The sequence below is a fragment of the Drosophila takahashii genome, chromosome X, assembly GCF_030179915.1.
Source record: "Drosophila takahashii strain IR98-3 E-12201 chromosome X, DtakHiC1v2, whole genome shotgun sequence".
NCBI lineage: Eukaryota > Metazoa > Arthropoda > Insecta > Diptera > Drosophilidae > Drosophila > Drosophila takahashii.
In genome coordinates, this window is record NC_091683.1 from 19056339 (window position 1) to 19075535 (window position 19197).

The 19197-nt window shown below is 44.2% G+C and overlaps 4 protein-coding genes across 4 annotated transcripts; 2 read left to right on the top strand and 2 right to left on the bottom strand.

Moving 5' to 3' along the window:
- Positions 1–139: 139 nt before the first annotated feature.
- On the top strand, positions 140–5850 carry LOC108060915 (mitochondrial ornithine transporter 1). Its single transcript, XM_017146856.3, is given in 6 exon segments — positions 140–313; positions 316–389; positions 391–576; positions 1594–2269; positions 4477–4582; positions 5392–5850. Coding segments are annotated over 6 exon segments (1371 nt in total). The 5' UTR covers positions 140–276; the 3' UTR covers positions 5684–5850.
- Positions 5851–5888: 38 nt separating this feature from the next.
- On the bottom strand, positions 5889–8395 carry LOC108060914 (FAST kinase domain-containing protein 5, mitochondrial). The gene is made up of 2 exons (XM_017146855.3): positions 6460–8395; positions 5889–5982 (listed from the first exon to the last, which is right to left on the bottom strand). Exons 1-2 carry the CDS (start codon positions 8278–8280, stop codon positions 5893–5895), a joined length of 1911 nt encoding a protein of 636 aa, XP_017002344.2. The 5' UTR covers positions 8281–8395; the 3' UTR covers positions 5889–5892.
- Positions 8396–10200: 1805 nt separating this feature from the next.
- Hmr (Hybrid male rescue) lies at positions 10201–17157 on the top strand. The gene is made up of 5 exons (XM_017146850.3): positions 10201–10546; positions 10602–13436; positions 14859–15200; positions 15263–15928; positions 16532–17157. The coding sequence occupies exons 1-5, from the start codon at positions 10486–10488 to the stop codon at positions 16927–16929; spliced, it is 4302 nt and encodes a 1433-aa protein (XP_017002339.2). The 5' UTR covers positions 10201–10485; the 3' UTR covers positions 16930–17157.
- An 846-nt stretch (positions 17158–18003) lies between these two features.
- On the bottom strand, positions 18004–18951 carry Rab9D (RAS oncogene family member Rab9D). The gene has a single exon (XM_017146746.3). It carries the CDS (start codon positions 18892–18894, stop codon positions 18220–18222), a length of 675 nt encoding a protein of 224 aa, XP_017002235.2. The 5' UTR covers positions 18895–18951; the 3' UTR covers positions 18004–18219.
- Positions 18952–19197: the final 246 nt, after the last annotated feature.

The following is a 19197-nucleotide window of genomic DNA, read 5'->3' on the forward strand; positions in this document are numbered from 1 at the left end:
GAGATAAGGGGAGAGAGATCGCTGATCCACATATGATATGTATACACCTATATATGCATATGGCGTAATCAAATTATCGATTATTAATAAACCGTAAATCGAACAATTATTTGAAAGGAAACCAAACTCCCCGGCTTTTCATTAAACATCGCAAGCACACGAAAAAAAAAACATACACCAAAAATTGTCGTTTTCCCCCGGAAATCGCTCGCCTAGGGTCAGAGAGGGACAGCAAGAGCCGCAGCTTCAGAATCGCCCCATCCCTTTCTCGTTCCCATGCGCGAGAGCGAGCGGGACACCGCAGCAGCAGCAGCAGCAACAACACCATAGAAGATAATGGAGAATCCAGCGGACCAGCGGCACAATTCGTACCGCTACCGCCCAACCCTGGAGGCGATCAAACACCGCCGTCCGAAGAAAACCGAAGCGCCACCCGACGAACCGCCCACCGATGACGAACCCCAGACGCCGCCCATGCCCCCGCCGCCCCCGCGGATCGGCAGCAGTCAGGCGGGCAGCAGCGTGCTGATAATGACGCCCGACGAAATCATCGAGGCCTACGAACGCGCCCTTCAGGTAGAGTTGTCGAACACGATATTTTCGATATTTTCAGTTCGATCAAATTATCGAAGTGAAGGTAACAGTAAAGGTTACTGATCAATTAGCTGATCAGCTTCGTTTATAACTGTCTAAACAGTCTAAACAGAATTGGATCCGATTTGTCAAAACGATAATCAAAGTATCGATTCAAGATCAATTAACAGATCAGTTTCGTTATAACTTTCTACACCGATGTGGAAATGTAAGGGAAATTGGTTTGAATTATATTTCGATATTTTCAGTTCAATTTATTTATTTAATGTTCAAACTAGTCAAAAACCACAAACATAACATCGATATTTTCGATAGAAATTATCGTAAGCAAGGTAACTTTACAGGGTAGTAATCATTTAAAATATACATTAATAAGTACCTATTAATTTATCAAGCCTAAAAAATATATAAATCCGTCAATATAGGCAATTTTATTTAAAACCTGATTTTTTTAGAAAAACAAAATTGGTAATTATAAACACATCTAATCACACATCTAAAGTATGTTATTTATATAAATTCACTCAACACCTTATTTTAAAAATAAAATTCTTGATTAACATATGAAGTTATGAATAATTCTAATTTAATTTTTATGATCTTATAAATCGATCTTAATTTAAAAAAATTCTAGGTTATCATATGAATTAATGAATAATTCCAATTTAGTTTTTATGATCGATTTATAATCCCAATTAATCTAAATTCACTCAACATTTTAATTTTAAACTTAAAAAAAATTCTTAATTACCCATATGATCATAAATGGAAATCAAATTAAAACTAAATCATGATCGTAAAAAAATCCAAAGTTAGACTTAACTAATAGTTCAAAAAGTAAACTCACTAAAAAGCTAAAAATATTATTTTTTGATCATTTGTGATCTTAATTCCACTACCCATCCATGGTGGAATTGGGAACACGCCCGAGTGCGATGTGTAGCCAAGCGTTGACAACCCTATTGTACCGCCCCCTCTCCCCCTATCCACCACCAACAGGAGGGGCAAGAGGACGGGGAGGCCGACGGAGAGCAGAAAGGCAAGTCGAAGCGCTGGCTGAGCAGGCCGATCAGTGTGAAATCGACGCTGAGAGCGGTACGCGACGGCCTGCTGTTCGTGGTGGGCGGTTTCCTGCGCTTCCTTCGACGGCTAGACATGCACGGCGGCGGTAGCGGCAACAACATCAACTTTGTCGAGGGGCTGATCGACTTCATGGCGGGCTCCCTGGGCGGAGCGGCCCAGGTGTACGTGTCGCAGCCCCTCGACACGGTCAAGGTCAAGCTGCAGACCTTCCCGGAGATCTATCGCGGCATGTGGGACTGCTTTGTGAGCACCTATCGCAAGGACGGTGTCCTGCGCGGCCTGTACGCCGGATCCGTTCCGGCCGTCTTCGCCAACGTGGCCGAGAACTCGGTCCTGTTCGCCGCCTACGGGGGCTGCCAGAAATTCGTGGCCTTCTTCGTCGGCAAGGAGACCTCCGCCGATCTGAGCACCGTGGAGAACGCCTGCGCCGGCTCCCTGGCCGCCTGCTTCTCCACGTTGACCCTCTGTCCCACGGAGCTCATCAAGTGCAAGCTGCAGGCGCTGCGCGAGATGAAGCACTTCGTCGAGCCGGCCCATCCGGAGGACATGCGGACGCCCTGGACGCTCACGCGATACATCTGGCGTACTGAGGGTGAGTTAACCCTTTTATGGGTTATTTTTCATCTCACAAAATATGATATTCGGTTGAGTTTCGATGGGAAGTAATTAATTTGGGAGTGATTTGTTATTCCCTTTATAAGGAAACTATCTTAAGAGTAATATGGTGATAGTTAAACTTCCTAGAAACTATTATATATTTATTTCACACGGTTCTATCAACTTTCATTACATAAAAGCAAATAATAATTATTTCTGTCTCAAACAATTGTTTTTACTTAATACCATTAATTAGTTACAATCAGAAATCATAACATATAAATTATATGAAAATAGTAACCACCCTATTTTGCGAACCTTCAAATAAGTCAATAATTAGTTTCTAAAATGTTCCTGCAAACTGCAGTCTATATTTTATTATCGATTTATTATATTCGTAATACCTTCTACAAAATTCGGAAGTATTATACGTTCACTGTTTCGTATCTGCAATATGTAAAATCTGTAGTATATAATAAATTTAAATTAAAATTTTTGTAATACCTTCTAAAAAATTCTAAAATATTATTAGTTCACTGTTTCCAGTCTGCACTGTAGTATGTAACAACTAAATTCCCAAATTTAAATGAACATATTGACACTTTAATGTCCATTATGATCGCGTTTATCCCTGAATATATTTTTGGGGGGCGTAGCCTTGGGGAATCGGGAAAGCTATAGCTGTTGTTGCTCCCGACCCTCAAGTGCTCCGATTAGATTATCTCCGCCTGGCTTTCGGCGATCTTTTTCTTCTAATAATTCACAATTATCGCATCGCAGTGCCGCGATATAAACACAGATACGCATCGCACCCATACAAATGAAAGAGCCCACATGGTTGGGGATGGGATCGCTTGGGGTTGCCGGATCCGTTGGGGACCTGCCGGCGATCTCTTGCCCCAAATGGGCAACAAAACGGTTTAATTCAATTTCGGATTCAAATATTTTGTATAAGGGAAATGTGGGTTTATTTATTTCTAAGCATAAAAAGTTAAAAAGCTATATCTCGTATTAGTTTGAACTATTTTTGTTCCTTTAATAAGATATCATCATTTTTATTTGATCAAAATCGGATGATAGATACCAGTATTGTTAAAGATTATTTGGCAACAATTGCTACAAATTGTGTTCAAATTTCCTTTGGTTTTCATTTACTTTTTGATTGAATTACAAAGCTGTAATTATCAGCATGCACTTGGCTTTCAACATAAGTTGACTTAAATTACTTGAAGAATGCCAGGGTAATGAAATGCGATCATGAAAAACATTGTAAATGCGGCAATTTCCAAGAAGAAATGGAAAGTAGCGGGCATTTGTGAGTCGATCTTCAAATACCCTCGGAAATATAACACAAATGTTTAATATTTTAAATTAGACAATTAGGCAATAAAACTAAACGTGGAAAGACCATAAAAACTATAGTTGTCTGTTAAAACAGTTCAAGGAACTAGACATTTTTTATTAGCAGAATTAATCTTTGCACGCAAAGCATTTTTAAATATTTTTTATTATTGTATTACCTTTAGCCCGAAATTAAATTGTAAGACCTAATTTTGTTCAGAAATTTAATAGTTCTGTAGTGATCATATGCCATAAGCATGGCTATAATTATATGCTGACTCTGGAAAATATTTGGTTCAGCAATAACAGGAAACATAAGCCATAGAAAAGCAGCTAAGGCTATAAAACGCCAGTCAAGTGATGAATTTTGTAATACCTCGACGCTAATCAAATCTAATCGAACTTCAGAATTCTGCCATTCCTCTTCTCTCGTTCCTCGTTAATTTGTGAAACATAAATAATGAGTATTTACTACGCAGATTGCGAAAAGCGAATTAGGGATTTCGGTGGAAGCTGATAAGACTATTCATAGACTATTCCATAGCCTCGCAGTTGGGAACATGCCACGCACAGTGACGTAGTTCCAGATAGCCATGGAGCTATAGTTTTGAACATGAATGTAGCTATAGAGCGGGAAGTGCAGTTGTGGATAATGCACATGGTGGGGGGCACTATCAGTCAAGTGGAAATTTACTGAAACGCTACGCGATTGACAGCCGCAAGTCGGCAGATCAAGAGCACGTTTCCGTTTCGCCTTTTGATTGATGTCGGTTGTCGGTTGTCTATTGTCCAGATAGCCCCATCCTCACGTGCCAATCTCTATTCTGCATCTCCTGACTCTTGAACCCATCTTCTCCGCAGGCATCCGAGGATTCTATCGAGGATTGAGCTCTACTTTCCTGCGCGAGATGCCCGGCTACTTCTTCTTCTTCGGCAGCTACGAGGGCACCCGTGAAATACTGCGCCGGTAAGTACAGAAGAAGGTCCCTGAATATATGGCATAAATCAAAAATTATATTACCATGAATATAACCCGTAAATATTTGCCTGATTCCAAAAATCTGCAGGGACCGAAAATAGCTGTTATTGTAAATTTTTCATGCAATAAAAAATCATGCAAATAGAAGAGTCCTAAAAATTTTGTAAATACACCACTATTTTTATTAGCCTTTGTAGTTTACAAATCCGTAATGATTTTTTTTTTTGATTTTTATAATAAAACTGAAAAAATAACTTATTTGTTGATTCCCTTGACATTTTTGAAAAAATTAAATAGTTCAAAAAAACATGCTAACCGTGTTTTATATAACTTACTAAAAATCTTTAAAAAAAAGCCAACCGTGCATATTGTATAACTATATGTTTTTTTAAATTTATTTTAGCCACAAAACCGCCATAAATCAAGTTTGAGTTTTATTTTTGATCACGACGAAGAACTTTTATGTCAACTTTTATTATAAAACTCAAAAACTGTTAACTGTTAAAATGTGATTTTTAAAATAAAACTTAAAACAGGTACGGTCCCTGAAATTCTGCCACTAGTTATTACAATTAAATTCGATTTAAATCTAAGCTTATCAAAAATTGAACAAATTTTCCAAAAAGAACAGTAATTTACAGAATTAGAATTAGACAATTGACTATTTGTTATACTACAGTCGTATTTCCATAGCTCGTACTTATTTATATCAAAATCTCCCGAGTTAGGGAAAATCGACCATATGTTAGTCATTACTAGTTTACTACCTTGAATTATCTCTGATTTTCCCGTTCCAGCGAGGACCAAACTAAGGATGAAATTGGACCACTGCGTACCATGATAGCCGGCGCCATTGGAGGCGTCTGTCTGTGGACGTCGACGTTTCCGGCGGACGTGATCAAGAGTCGGATCCAGGTGAAGAACCTCAACGAGAGCATGTTCGCGGTGGGAGCGGACATCGTGCGGCGTGAAGGTGTCCTGGCGCTGTACCGCGGCCTGCTGCCCTCTGTCCTGCGCACCATTCCGGCCACGGCCACCCTGTTCGTGGTCTACGAGTACACCAAGCGAGCGATGAGCGCCACCCTCTGATGATCCGATGGCAAGGATCAAGGATCGAGGAGCTTTTGGCGCGTGGCCGCGGGCGGTCATTATAAAATATTCGATAATTATTCCTTTTTTTTTCTAGATAATTAATAGATCGTAGTGTTGTGCCTGTACAATGTTCAGATAATGCTAATGACTGACTAATATCCAAACTGTTGTGGTTGTTTTTCCTTCCGTTGGGTTAGCTATGCCTGCTAAATCCTGGCCACTTGGCTCAGGCGGCGTCTCAGGAAGTCCTGGCGATCCGCCGATGTTTCCAGTTCCCGCCATTCGTGCCAATAGATCTGCAGTAAATGTATAAATTAAAGAAATATATACACTGGTCGGCATAATTATTTTGACAGATTTCAAAGTTAAATTTTTTCATATTTTGAACTTATAATAGAAACATTTTGGCTAAAAATGACAATTTTCATACAAAATTTTACTGAGATCATTCCATTCAAAAAATCATAAAAAATACAAGGAAAAATATTTTGAAATATTTTTTTTTGCAGTTATTATTAATTTTGATTGGGGAAAAACTTTGCATCAAAACATTTTTGTTTTAAGGCCCAGGAAAAAAGTTGAAAATTTGACTTTCACAAAATTTGCTCACTTTTCAAAGGGGTCTTAATGGGTTAAGAACATTTTTGTGTCATTTAAACGGAATTGAAGTGCTCTTTCTATAGGTGCCAAAAGTTTAAATTAAAAGTTCAAAATGTGAGTACAATTAATCATTCAAATCTGTCAAAATAAAATAGCACAAAATAGGCACTCACCACCACTGGCTGATGACCCAACTGCCTTAGCTGCCTCAGCTTCATTTCCATTTGCCCCGTGAAGCGTTCCTTGTCCCGAATCACATTGTTCCAGCCCGCAATAACGATGGCCACGGTGGCCAGCTGCTCATCCGCCGCCCTGGCTTCGCCTATTAAATGCCTGCGCGTGAGAATCTCGCCGCTGTAATCCTGGCAAGCCTCTGCATTCAAGGGCAGGGCCTTCTGTTCTCGGCGATCATAGCAGAGCACCACATCGCAGCGATCGTACTGCGGCAGGATGTGCTTAAAGCTGACGGGACGGTGGATCAGCGAGAGTGCCTCCCGTATTTCCAGCAAAATCCGATCGGTGCTGTTCAACTTGAAGCGTCCATTCCGCTCGGGGATGTACTGCGTGTACAGGCGACCCATCTGCTGGCGCTGCCGCTCGCTGAGCAGCGGACCCTGGTACTTCTCCTGCTCGCCGAGGAGTCGCGCGAAGCTGTCCAGATGGAAGTATTCCCGACCAGGCAGACCGCTGCGGTAGGCGAGCTGCACGAGGCGCGGCTCCAGCGCGACGCCCAAGAGCTCCAAATCGCAGACGCCGCGCATGGTGAGGAACTGCAGGCAGTTGGTGTAGCAGCGCGGATGGCGGAGGATCTCCTCCATTCGCTGGCGCAGTAAATTCGGTAGCCTCGCCGCCAAACGGGTCTCCACTTTCGAAGAGGTGCTGATATTAAATAGAGCCATTACCAGGCAAATCCGCTCGATATCCTTCAGCCGAGCGCTCTCTAATTCCCGCTCGAAACGCAGCAGAATCCTCTCCACCAGCTCATCATTGCAGGTCTGCAGTTCGCAGCCCAGCAGTGCCATGTGCAAACAGGTGAGCAGCGAAACGCGCTCCACCTGCGACTCCAGGGCGTCGAGGAGCCGCTTCAGCTGCTCCACCTGCGGCAGCTTGCTGCTGTAGCGCAGCACCTTGAGCAGCGCCACCAAAGGAATGTCCTCCACGGTTTCCAGTTCGTTGCCCAGCCTTTGATAGATTTGGGTTAAGAGTTCTGGATTTCTTATAGGCGTCTGGGTCTTGAAGAAGCCCATGGCCATGACGCCCAGCTCGGAGAGGCTCATCTCGTCCACGCAGCGCGCCAGATTCAGCTCAAAGTCGAACATCTCGAAGACGGGACGCCGGAGAAGATTACAGAGGAACATGGAGTGGACCAGTTGCTCGGGTGGCAGTTTGCGCAACTTGCGGCCCAATTTCTTGAGAGCCAACCAAACATACTCGCCGATCCTGGCCAGACCCAGCCGATACCAGGCGTCGCTCACCAGGAGCAGCCTTTCGCTGGACCAGCGATCGATGCGGCGACAGCACTCGATGTCCAGCGTGTTCCACAGCTCCATGTAGTTGCGGCTCTTTGTGGATTCCGGTGCGGGTAGCTCCGCCAAGGCGGCCAGCGATCCCAGCAGCTGCTCGTCGCTGAGGCGATGCAGTTGCTCGCAGTAGAGGCGCGTGAAGCCATCATAGCGTTCGTCGCTGATCTGGAGCTCCAGGCGGATGCAGTGCCTCACGAGGCCCAGGAATTGGGCATACAGATCCGAGGCGGTTACTTCCCCCTCTGATGGCCGCAGGAAGCCCTCCGTGGCGGCTAGATCCTGCCAGTTGGCTTCCTGCGGTCGCAGGATTGCGTAGGGTTTCAAGGAATCCATCAGAATTCCGTGGGCAAACTGATTCTCGCGATCCGCGAAGATCCGCGCCTGCCAGACGCTCGTGGCGCACAGCTGTCGGCGGCCCAGGCGGCCCATGCAGCCCACACTGCGCCAGAGGCACTGCGTCCTTGTCCACATGGTTTTGATCCTCTTTTCCTTCTTAATTCACTCGAATTTCAATTGAATTTCAATCGCAAGCGCGTTATGAAAACATTTGCCGGCTCATCAGCTGATTGCGCGCGGCGTTGCCAGACCAGCGGAAAAATGTGTTGGCGCGCTAAAGGAAAACAAATAAAATTACTCTGCGCACGCCTGCTATCGATATCGATATTAAAGTCGACTTATGGGCAACACTGGCCTGATCAGTGATCAATGTTCAATAATGTGTATTTTTAAGAAAAAAGTCCCGCCAAACAAATGTTCAAGCTTCAAAGTTTTTAAAATTATTTAAAACAAAAAAAGTACATATTTATTGTTGTTATTATATTATTGTTATTATAGCGTTTAAGTAGGTTCTTATAAATGGAATTCGGGAAAAAGTATGTAACAGGTAGAAAGAATCCGTCCGTCCGTTTGTCTGTATGTCCGTTCGAATGAACGCAGAGATCTCGGAAACTATAAAAGCTAGAAGGTTGGGACTAACCATGCAGATTCTTGGGATTCCTGCGCACCGCAAGTTGGTTTCATCAAGGTACCACGCCCCCTCTAACCCCGACAATCGCCTTTAAGGACCTTAAAAAAGCCTGACCGACATCCTTACAAATTTTTTAAAGGTGTAAATGCCATTTTTTCGTTTTATTAATACCTATCGCAAATAATGAATTTTCCACTAGATGGCGCCACTTTCAAGCGTCTGTTTGCTTTTCAGTTTTTGTTTGGTGAATTAGTGATAATAAGTTGACGACTCGATGATATCAATCTAGAACATGCCCATGGTAATTTCAACTACATCATTTGGGAATGTTGGCCGGTCCTGGACGCAAAGAGGTTACCCCAGGGTTATTTTGGATTGCTCGGATATGATATTGATATCAGTAACTCCGGATCACCGTTTTCTTGCCATCAGAGGTCAGGGTAGAGTCTTTATTCAGCACAAATGTATTTAATAGACATTAATATAGTGATACCGCCTTTGTATATAAGACTAGAAATTAAGTTGACTTCCTTAGTTCAAAGGTTACAGAGCCGAGGCTCTTAGAACTAAATTGGTGTAAGATATCTCACGCATGGGAAGGTTAGAACTCTCGAATTCAAAGTAATATCTACCTTGGGGTATAAAGAAGTAACATTTTGACATGTATTTACAGGACACACTCCCTAGTCTTACGCATTCCATCAATAAGGTCTCATAGTATTTCCAAGTTTTTGTTTTGGTCCTTCGTTCCATGGTGTTGTCGTTGGTCTCTTCTTCCAATCGTGGGCAATGACTTATGACCACATGCACTTGTGGTCTCCAGATTTACAACTTTTGTATCAAGAATCCTGATATCAAAGAATTCAAGTTCAAGGTGTTTTGCTAAAATTGTTGCAGCAACAGTAAATGTGTATTGAAGGTATTTAGTTTTGAAATGAGTTCATTTAAGACGTTTTACTTACCCTAAAGTTAATTAGTTTCTACCAAGAAGGAACAACAAAAATGTAAGGTCTAAAGTTCAAATTCCCAGTCGACTGTTAAATTTGTGTTGGTACACAGTGAGGTGTTATCTTGACTTTAGTCGATAAAAGGGTGGTTTCCTAAAGTGTCATCTCTAGTTTTTTAAGCAAGTCACAGCTGTTTGCCATTCACAAGTCACCTGGGACGCCATTGTTGTTTTGCTGTGGCTCTTGGCTGTTCTAGTATCCCATTGGTGCACCGCGATCCATTTCCTCAAGCTTATGCTCTGTAATCGAAGTCTAATTGGTTTACTAAACACCAATTTATTTGATCTTCATCACACCGGTTTGCAACCTTTGCCATTCACTTGTCACCGCGGGCAGCCATTGTTGTTTTTTCGCCCACCAGCCCTGCCAGACTGCTGTAAAACGATTGACCGACGCCCGTGCGGTCTGGCAGCACTGGCCTTTAGTAGGGTGCCCTGCGAGCAAATTGCGTTTAGTAAACGCAAAAACGCCGACTTCCTGGCTTTGCTAAAAAGGCGCTTTTCGGGCAATCGGTCGGCTATAATTCACCTGGCAATAGGTTCCTCCAATGGTCTGGCATATTCTGCGATCAATTTGGTTGGCGACAGTGTGGTAATATCAGTGGTTTTCAAGATTTGGCCTTGGGTTTCTCCGAATCCCGGATTCTTGGCATCGTTTTGAGGCGAAAAAGCGCGGTTTATCCAGGATTGGAGAGGTAGAATCATGGAGCAGGAGGAGATCATGGCCCCAGGCGAGGCTCCCGAGGATCCGCTGGTCATAGAGGGTGAGTTAAGCTGGTCACCTGCTCATCCACTTAACTAATATTTCCCCCCCTTCAGCGGAAAACTCCAAACTAAAAGGTGAAAAGCCGGCAAATCCCTTTAGCCGCACCACTTATCCAGGATCTCTTGCCGGCGAGGCGCAGATCCTGCAGAGCGCCCAGGTGGAGCGGCGTCTCATTGTCCTGGTTCGCCGGCATCCGGCGCTCTACGATGCCCGGCATCCCAAGTTCCATGACGACCTGCAGCGCGAGAAAGTCTGGCTGAGCATCGCTAGTCGTTTATCCACCGATTTAACCAACTGCCTGGTGGCCTGGGCGGAGCTAAGGTATCGCTATCAACGGCATGTCCGCCGCCTGAGGGCCTTCCATCGGCAGGGCAGCACTGGTGGCCACCGGCGACCGCGGATGCGGCACGAGGAGGAGCTGCTGTTTCTCTACCCACATGTGGCCAGGTTCCCGCTCACCGTGGAGCGATTGCAGCCGAGCTGCGAGGTGATTAAGGAGCCAGCGGAGGCGGATGTGGAGATTGTGGAGCCCCCACCCGTTGACATCATCGATGTGGATCTGGAGGAGGAATCTCTGCGGCACTATCGCTGCTCCAAGGATCAGCGGCGGCTCATCGAAGCGGTGCAGGCCTATCCGCAGCTCTACGATAACCAGGCGCCGGGCTACGAGAATACCCGGCATCGTGGGCTCATTTGGGGCGCCATCGCCAACGAACTCCATGACAAGGCCACCAAGCTGATGAAGAGCTGGCTGAAGCTGCAGACGCGCTACGAATGGGAGCTGGCCCATCAGTGTAGCAGCAGCAGCAGCAGCTCGGAGCTCTGCCAACTGATGCACTTCCTCCAGCCGCATCTGCAGCGAATGCCGGGCACCGTCTGCAAGGCCTCGAAATATCTGCAAACCGATTGGCACGAGCCCATCGAGCACTTCCGCAGCGTCATGTCGCTGATCAACACGATGCGGAATATGCCGGAGTTGGTTCAGATGACGGATGATTCTATGTCGAGCCCTGTGATGCCGCCGCGCTACGATGAACTGTGGCAAAAGGTCGGCGCCGAGGTAATTGCCGCCCATCAGCGCTGCGAGGTCACCTGGCTGGTGCTGCGCTCCTTCCATCACGAACTGTGCGCCATGCGAATGGCGGGCTATCAGCTGCAGGACAAGTGGTACTTCGAGAACGCCCTCAGCAGCATCTTCAAGCAGACAGCCGCCTCGCGTGCGACAATTCGCCCGGTTAGTCATAAGCGGAAGAACAATGGGGCGATTTCTGGTGAGCCGGCGGCTAAAATACAGGCGCCTCCGCGTCTTCCACTGGCCATTGTCTATCCGCCTGCTCCGAAAACTATTAGCAATAGCACTACCACCAATGGAACAACGCTGCCCACCATCACGAACGTGAGGAGCTGCTCGAATGCACCAGCCACCCCGGAAACTGCGGTTCCCGCCTTTGTCATCCCCAAAATCACCTCCGCCATGAGCGTGGCCACGCCCAATCTGCTGCCCCTCAAACTGCCGCCTACTCTGCGGATTGCCCCGAAAGCAGCGGCCGCCATGGGCATGAATTTGGCTCCTAATATCCCGGCGAACATCCAGCTAGCCAGTCCTGCTGCAGTGCGTCCCTCGTTGCCGCAGCGTCCCGGGTTGCAGGTGTCGCTGCAGCCGAAGCCTAATCCACCACAAATGCCGCCCGCAGCCAGTCGCTCGCTAATTCGACCAAAGGTGAGCGTTGGATTGCCAGTTCAGCGATATCCTACATCCTCCGCACTGGGAGCGCTGCTTAGCGAGGCGCCACTGCCACAGATTCCACATATTCCGAATATTCCTCATATTCCGGCGACAGTTACGCCACAACAGCTGCCCCATTTGGTGCCCCTAATGCCAGGGAATAGTCCCTCCAATCCAGGAACTCCGGGGGCGCCGATGGTGCGAATACATCAGCCAGCGATGCCCAGCGGTTGGGATGCTGCTCCTACTGCTGCTGCTCTAAGCAAACCCACAGCAACTACAGCAACTGCAGCAGCAACAATAAGCGTCAGTAGTTTAACGGCCACTACGAAATGGAGTGCGGCTCCTGCAGGAGGAGAATGCGCCAAGAAACAAGGACAAATGGGAGCACAGTCAGCGGTATCTGTAATCAGGCAGAGTAAATCAGTAGGAGAATCACAGCCACCTGCGACGTCTCTTCCTGCAGCAGCAACTTTAAACGCAGGAGCAACTTTGAGAACAGGAGAGGCTACTTTAAACGCAGGAGCAACTTTAAGAACAGGAGAAGCAACTATAAATACAGGAGCAACTTCAAAAACAGCAGAAGCAACTTTAAACACAGGAGCAACTTCAAAAACAGGAGAAGCTACTATAAACACAGGAGCAACAATAAGTCTACGACGAACATCAGCAACTTCAGCCAAATCTGCAGTGCCAGCCAAACCTGCAACGTTGCCCACGACAGCCGCAAAACCAGGAGCAACAGCAACACCATTAGCTGCAACAGCGGCAACAACGGCAAATGTGGATACTACAGAAGCAGAAAAAGTACCCGAGACAACAAAATCAACAGTTTCCAGTCCAAAAACCATACCCAATGCCAAAACAGGACCCAATACCATGGCAGCCAATGCAGCAGCAGCAATATCCCATCCAGAAGCCACCACAAACAGCAATCAGTCAAAGGATGTAACCGTGTTCTTCCAAAAGAACGCCGCCTCTGGGAACATGCTGCTCATTTTTTGCGACAACCAGGCGACGCGATACAATCTCAATATGGTCAGGACGGCGACGCTGGTGCGCGAGGTGATGGCTGTGCCCCAGCTGCACAAGAAGGATCCCCAGCTGGCCGCCAAGTGCGATGAGGTGTGGAAGGTGATTGGCAAGAAGTTCCATATGCCAGGTAAATACTATCCCATATAATACGTAATATCAATGAATTATTTCGAATTTTTTGTTTTATATGAATGAAGTAATTCGAATTTTGAGATTAATAGAATTGCATGAATTTGAATTTTGATATTGATTGAAGAGAATTTAATGAATGAATGGCATAAATTCCGAAATAATTCAAACGACAATTTTTTTTGAAGAAGAAGAAAGGGTCACCATTTTGTGATTAAATCTGCCTACATTTTATTTAATAAGCAGTTAACATAGATTTCTTAAAAATTTTCCACTTTTTGTTCTCGAAAGAAAGCACAAAAAGCACATTTAAAAAAAATTAAATAAAAACATGCTAACCGAGTTTTATATAACTTACTAAAAATCTTTAAAAAAAGCCAACCGTGCATATTGTAAACCTATATTTTTTTTTAATTTCCTTTACCCACAAAATCGCCATAAATCAAGTTTGAGTTTTATTTTTGATCACGACGAATAACTGTTATTAGTCAACTTTTATTATAAAACTCAAAAAATAACAGTTATTCTTTGAGTTTTAGTTTACAAATGTGATTTTTAACATAAAACTCATAACAGTTACGGTCCCTGGATATGATTTATGTCAAATTTTAGATTCAACAAGAAAGGAAGCTACCTTCGGCCAGCCGAAGCTTATATACCCTTGCAGATAAAGTAATGCTCACTCGGTGCAGTTCCAGGGATTCCAGATTCAGCGTTTCTATTTTTGAATTTTGTTTTTAAAGAGTCAAGAATTAAAACGCCTACTTCCTACAAAGTAACAATGAATTTTCTTATATATCTTTGAATATACCTATGGGAGCCTTAAGATATAGTGGTCCGATTCGGCTCGCTCCGACATATGTACTACCTGCAATAGAAAGAAGACTTTCGGGAAAGTTTTATCGCGATATCTTTAAAACTGAGAGACTAGTTCGCATAGAAACGGACAGACGGACAGACGGACCGACGGACAGACGGACAGACGGACAGACGGACAGACGGACAGACGGACATGGCTAGATCGACTCGTCTAGTGATGCTGATCAAGAATATATATACTTTATGTGGTCGGAAACGTCTCCTTCACTGCGTTGCAAACATCTGACTGAAATTATAATACCCTCTACAAGGGTATAAAAATATCAACATGATATTTTATCATATCATAAAAAATACCGAATTTAGTATTTTTTGCACAAATAATATAAAAAAAGACTAACATAATCATTATTCATATCAAAATGATATGAATAACTTGATCTTTAAAAAATATCAAATTGACCATTAAAATTCATAAAAATGATTCATTAAATTCGAAATGAATTAGAAAAACATTAAATTTGTTTTACATAAAATTGAATTAAACAAACCAGAAATTTCAGGGCTCTAATCTAAACTAATCACCTTTTTCCCCTTACAGAGGAAGCCCTGCGCGCCTGCTGGCAGTTCCTGGCGGACAACATGAGTGTCTTTCCGCTCATTGCGCCCATGTCGGAGCTGATGCGTCCGTTCAAGGCCAGCGTGAAGGTGTGGGAGAAGTCGCACCGGCTGTTCAGCAAGTTTGACGAGATAGCGCGCAAGTACCTGTGGATGGAGCACAAGGAGGTGCTGCCGGATGTGATAAGGCACTTCAGGCAGCATGAGCATCTCTACTGGGAGATGCACAAGCCGCGGCCGGGCGAAGAGGCGCCAGCTCCACCGCAGTACACCGATCAGGAGCGACTCGAAGTTTGGCGCGAGGCGCGCGTCAAGTTTCCCAATCGTAGGTTTTAAATCCTTTATTTGTTTACCATTTTGTAATATCTTTGTATCCCAAACTTACAGTCAATCATCGTGACATCTGGTCCATGTTCAAGTTCGCCTTTCGCACGTATATGGAGGATCTGGAGCGGGGCATTGAGAATCCCTGGCCGCAGAATTGGTGGCAGGCCTTGGAGCAGCTGCGCTTCCTGGCCTACGTGCGCTACCATCCGCTGGAGCCCTACTACTACATTGTGCACAACAAGATCTCCGAGGAGGTGAAGCGCTGCAGCATGTATGAGGCTTTGATGAGCGCCGATCCTGCCGATAAGTCCAAGCCCACGCCTACTAGTCTCTTGGCGCGCCTGCAGAAGGAGCCCATGCCCTGGGAAACGGAGGAGGCCAAGCGATTGCTGACTGGACAGTTGAGTAACAGCGCTCCTTCTGCTGCTCCTCCCGCTGCTCTTTCTGCTACTCCTGCTGCTCCTCCCGCTGCTCCAACTTCCGTACCTGAAGTCGAACCCACTCCCAAAAAACCTTCCGCTGTCAAGAATACTGCCACCAAGCAAACGACGCCGACAGCCCAAAAACAGATTCAGATTGCCCCTCAGACGAGTCGCAACCTGCCCACCATCGAAGCCTTCGAACTGACCCACGTCCTGCGCCGCCATCCGCACACCTTCGAGCGGGCCAGCACCATCGACAAGCGGACCGCCTGGGTTCGCGTCTCCAAGGAGCTGAATGCCACAGGTAAAAAGATATATTGTAAATTAATAGTTAAAAAAAATCAACTTTGAGATTTTTTCTAAAAAAAACTGGTTAGATCGATTCAATTTAAACCTCTTGTATATTATGTCATTTAAATAACATCCACTATTTTTTATAGCCGATCGTATATATAAACGATCCGATATTATATATCGGAGGCAAAGCGATTGCTTAATACTATTAAAAAAGGCGTTTTGCGGTGTTCACTGTATCTCCGACAATAACGATCGGATTCCCATTTTGTTTTTACATTTCGTTTAAGATTAGAAAAAACTTTCCAACTGGAAAGTTGTATATTTTATTTAACCGTTCAAAATCAAAAATTAAATGTTTTAGGATCATTTTTCTATTGCTAATTTTAGCCTAACTTCTAAAGTTGTTTTCCAATTGACTTTAAATTTTTTTAATATAATTTTAAGCTATAAATCTACAAGAAAAAAAATATTTAAAAAATTGGATTGTTTTTAAGACTAGCCCTGCAAGGCTTTAGTTTTAATCGAAGTTTCCCGTATCGTACTGTAATCTTATCTTATATCTTGAATTTCTTTATTATTTTAAACCATATTTTGTGCTATTTATTTGCAGTTACCGAATGCCGTTTGGGCCTGCAATATGCTCTGCGCGAGATGCGCGTCCTGAAGATCACGGATCCCACGCACCGATGCACCATGGGCCACAAGTACTTGCGCCACATGACCGAGATCTACAAGCAAGTGAAGCCGAACGGTCAGCTCACCATCCGCACGCCACAGCAGCTGAACCAATCGCTGGCGGAGCCAGCTCAGGAAGTTGTGCCGCAGCGTTTCGTGCCCGAGATCAACCTGACCACCTGCAGCCCGAATTTGGTCCTGAAGAACTGGGCCCACGCCGTCGGCAACTTGTCCCACGCCAGCCAGGATAGTCTACTCGTCAAGCTGACGCAGCTATTCTCCAAGTACGCCGAGGAGGCGAACGTCAGCTGGGTCTATCCGGCGCCGCCTTAGCTCTACTGACACACGTTGCTTAGTCCTAGCCTTCTCCTTAAGAACTTTCACCGTTCCATTGACATCGCGAATGCTTTCTAAATGCGTTCGCTATCAATTATTCATCCGATAAAATTATTTATTATTATTTGCATGTCATTGCAAGAATCCTTTTTTTTCCATTTGAGAACAACATCATTTTTTTTTTAATGATAAGTAAAGCACCCAAATAAATTGCATAAAAAATAATTCATTATTATTCTCATTAAATATGTTTCACATTTGAATGGATTTTGTATATTTTTCTAGGTTTTTTATAATAATTCTCATTAAATTTGTTTCATATTTGAATGGATTTTGTATATTTTTTGTGTCACAGATTTTTAAATCGTTCTTACGTTTAAACTAGAAAATACCTAGGAATAATAATAATAGTGGGCTAAACAATACTTCAGCCGACTTGTAAGTCCTTAGATGATGGTGATGAGGTCGAGGTCCTTTGATTATGTGGACACATTTGTCGGTCAACGGGACCCGCCCACTTGTTTGGCCTCTCCGAAGACATGAAAGTAAGCCCGAGTAAATTGAGGCCGGACAATTGCGAAACGATTTGATTGCTGTGCTTGTGGAGGAGGGAGATAATGGGACACACGTAAAACCTTTGGGGATGATTGCCCAGGAGTAAAGGGAGGGGCGGAAAATCAGCCCAGAATACTATTTTACGAACTTTGAAAATATACATTTCGCAAGCCAGTTTTAATGAGAAATGTAGAACAGAGAATTAAAGTTGGGGAAAAAAATGAGATAAAATAATTATTATTTTATTTTTATTTAAGAAGTTTAGACATTGTATAAAATATTATAAAGATAATATATATTTTATTATATACCTATAGGTTGGATTGGTTAACTGGAACATTTTCTTAAAAGGAAGTACAATTTAGGAAGACATTCTCAATCGGAAATTATATACTTTTTATTTTCTTTGTAAAAATATAATATTTAGATTTCTGTTTTCCAATAATGAAATTTAAACATAAAAAATACATAGATTTATGTTTTAACATAATGAAATTTAAACATAAAAAATATTAGAAATGTCTTTTTTTTTCAAACTTAAAGATAAATTACTTTTCTGCGGGTATATTGAACATGTGCTTTCAAAGCTTAGGTTTGGTTTTTAACTGGTTTTTGTCTGGAACTTGTTAAATTTTGAGTTATGTCTGTTTTAAAAATATATTATGAAATATTAAAGTTATAGAACTTTAAGAAAGATAAACACTGATATAGAAAATATAAAAACGAAGTTTCTCAACAGCAGGATTTGACATGTTTGGACCGCAGGCGGCCGTGGTCCTCCAGCCGGATTTTGCGAGCCAGGGCCGGGGACTTCTCCTTTTCCTCCGGCACTTCGTCCCTTTTATCCTGCCCGCCCAGCATGCGACTGGGGGCTGGGGGCGTGGCCACCAGGCGATTGAAGATGGCAACGGCCAACGCGGCGAATACGTGATTCACATTGGCGCCACTCTTGGCGGAGGCCTCGCGAAAGGCGAGAGCCCGGTAGTCGGCGTAGTGGGCCGCCTGCTGCTGGCTCACCTGGCGGTGCTCAAGGTCGTCGCACTTGTTGCCCACCAGCAGAACGTTGACCCTGTCGGGGCAATTGTTCCGAATCTCCTCCAGCCAGCCATCGATGCCCTGGAAGCTGCTGGCCGACGTGGTGTCGTAGACGAGCAGAATGCCGTGGGCACCGCGATAGTACGACGGCAGCACCGACTTGAAGCGCTCCTCGCCGGCGGTGTCCCAGATCTGGAGCTTCACCACCTGGCCGGCCACCTCCACGGTGCGCACCTTGAAGTCCACGCCCACCGTGCACAGGTACTTCCCGGTGAACCGGCCGTCCGAGAAGCGCATCAGCAGACAGGACTTGCCCACGCCGCAGTCGCCCAGGACGAGGATCTTGAACAGGTACTTGTAGTCGGTCGTCATTGCTATCGATTGGAGTCGCCAGATATCTCAGGGGGGTCAAATAGATGAAAGTGACAGACTTGGCTTAGATCGGATTTTAGGGTTTTTGAAGTTAAGGTTAAAATGATATTTCCAAATAAATTCTAAAGAATATTTTAAGGATCTATATTTTATAACATTTTTTGGATCAGGGGAATTTAGGTAAAGGTTTTTTTTGTTTTGAGGATAAGGGTTTAATCAATATATTTATTCTCGATTTATTCAAAAATTTAAAGATTTATTGAACAAATCGAGTCAAAACTATATACAAAGTGTTGATAATAT

What these genes read in the sequence shown, in the direction of transcription:
- Rab9D (XM_017146746.3), bottom strand. Translation starts at nt 18,894, where the DNA reads ATGACGACCGACTACAAGTACCTGTTCAAGATCCTCGTCCTGGGCGAC.
- Hmr (XM_017146850.3), top strand. Translation starts at nt 10,486, where the DNA reads ATGGAGCAGGAGGAGATCATGGCCCCAGGCGAGGCTCCCGAGGATCCG. An exon ending in GCGCGTCAAGTTTCCCAATC is followed by an intron (nt 15,201 to 15,262) that starts GTAGGTTTTAAA and finishes CCAAACTTACAG; the next exon opens with TCAATCATCGTGACATCTGG. An exon ending in CAAGGAGCTGAATGCCACAG is followed by an intron (nt 15,929 to 16,531) that starts GTAAAAAGATAT and finishes ATTTATTTGCAG; the next exon opens with TTACCGAATGCCGTTTGGGC.
- LOC108060914 (XM_017146855.3), bottom strand. Translation starts at nt 8,280, where the DNA reads ATGTGGACAAGGACGCAGTGCCTCTGGCGCAGTGTGGGCTGCATGGGC. An exon ending in TGGGTCATCAGCCAGTGGTG is followed by an intron (nt 5,983 to 6,459) that starts GTGAGTGCCTAT and finishes CATTTACTGCAG; the next exon opens with ATCTATTGGCACGAATGGCG.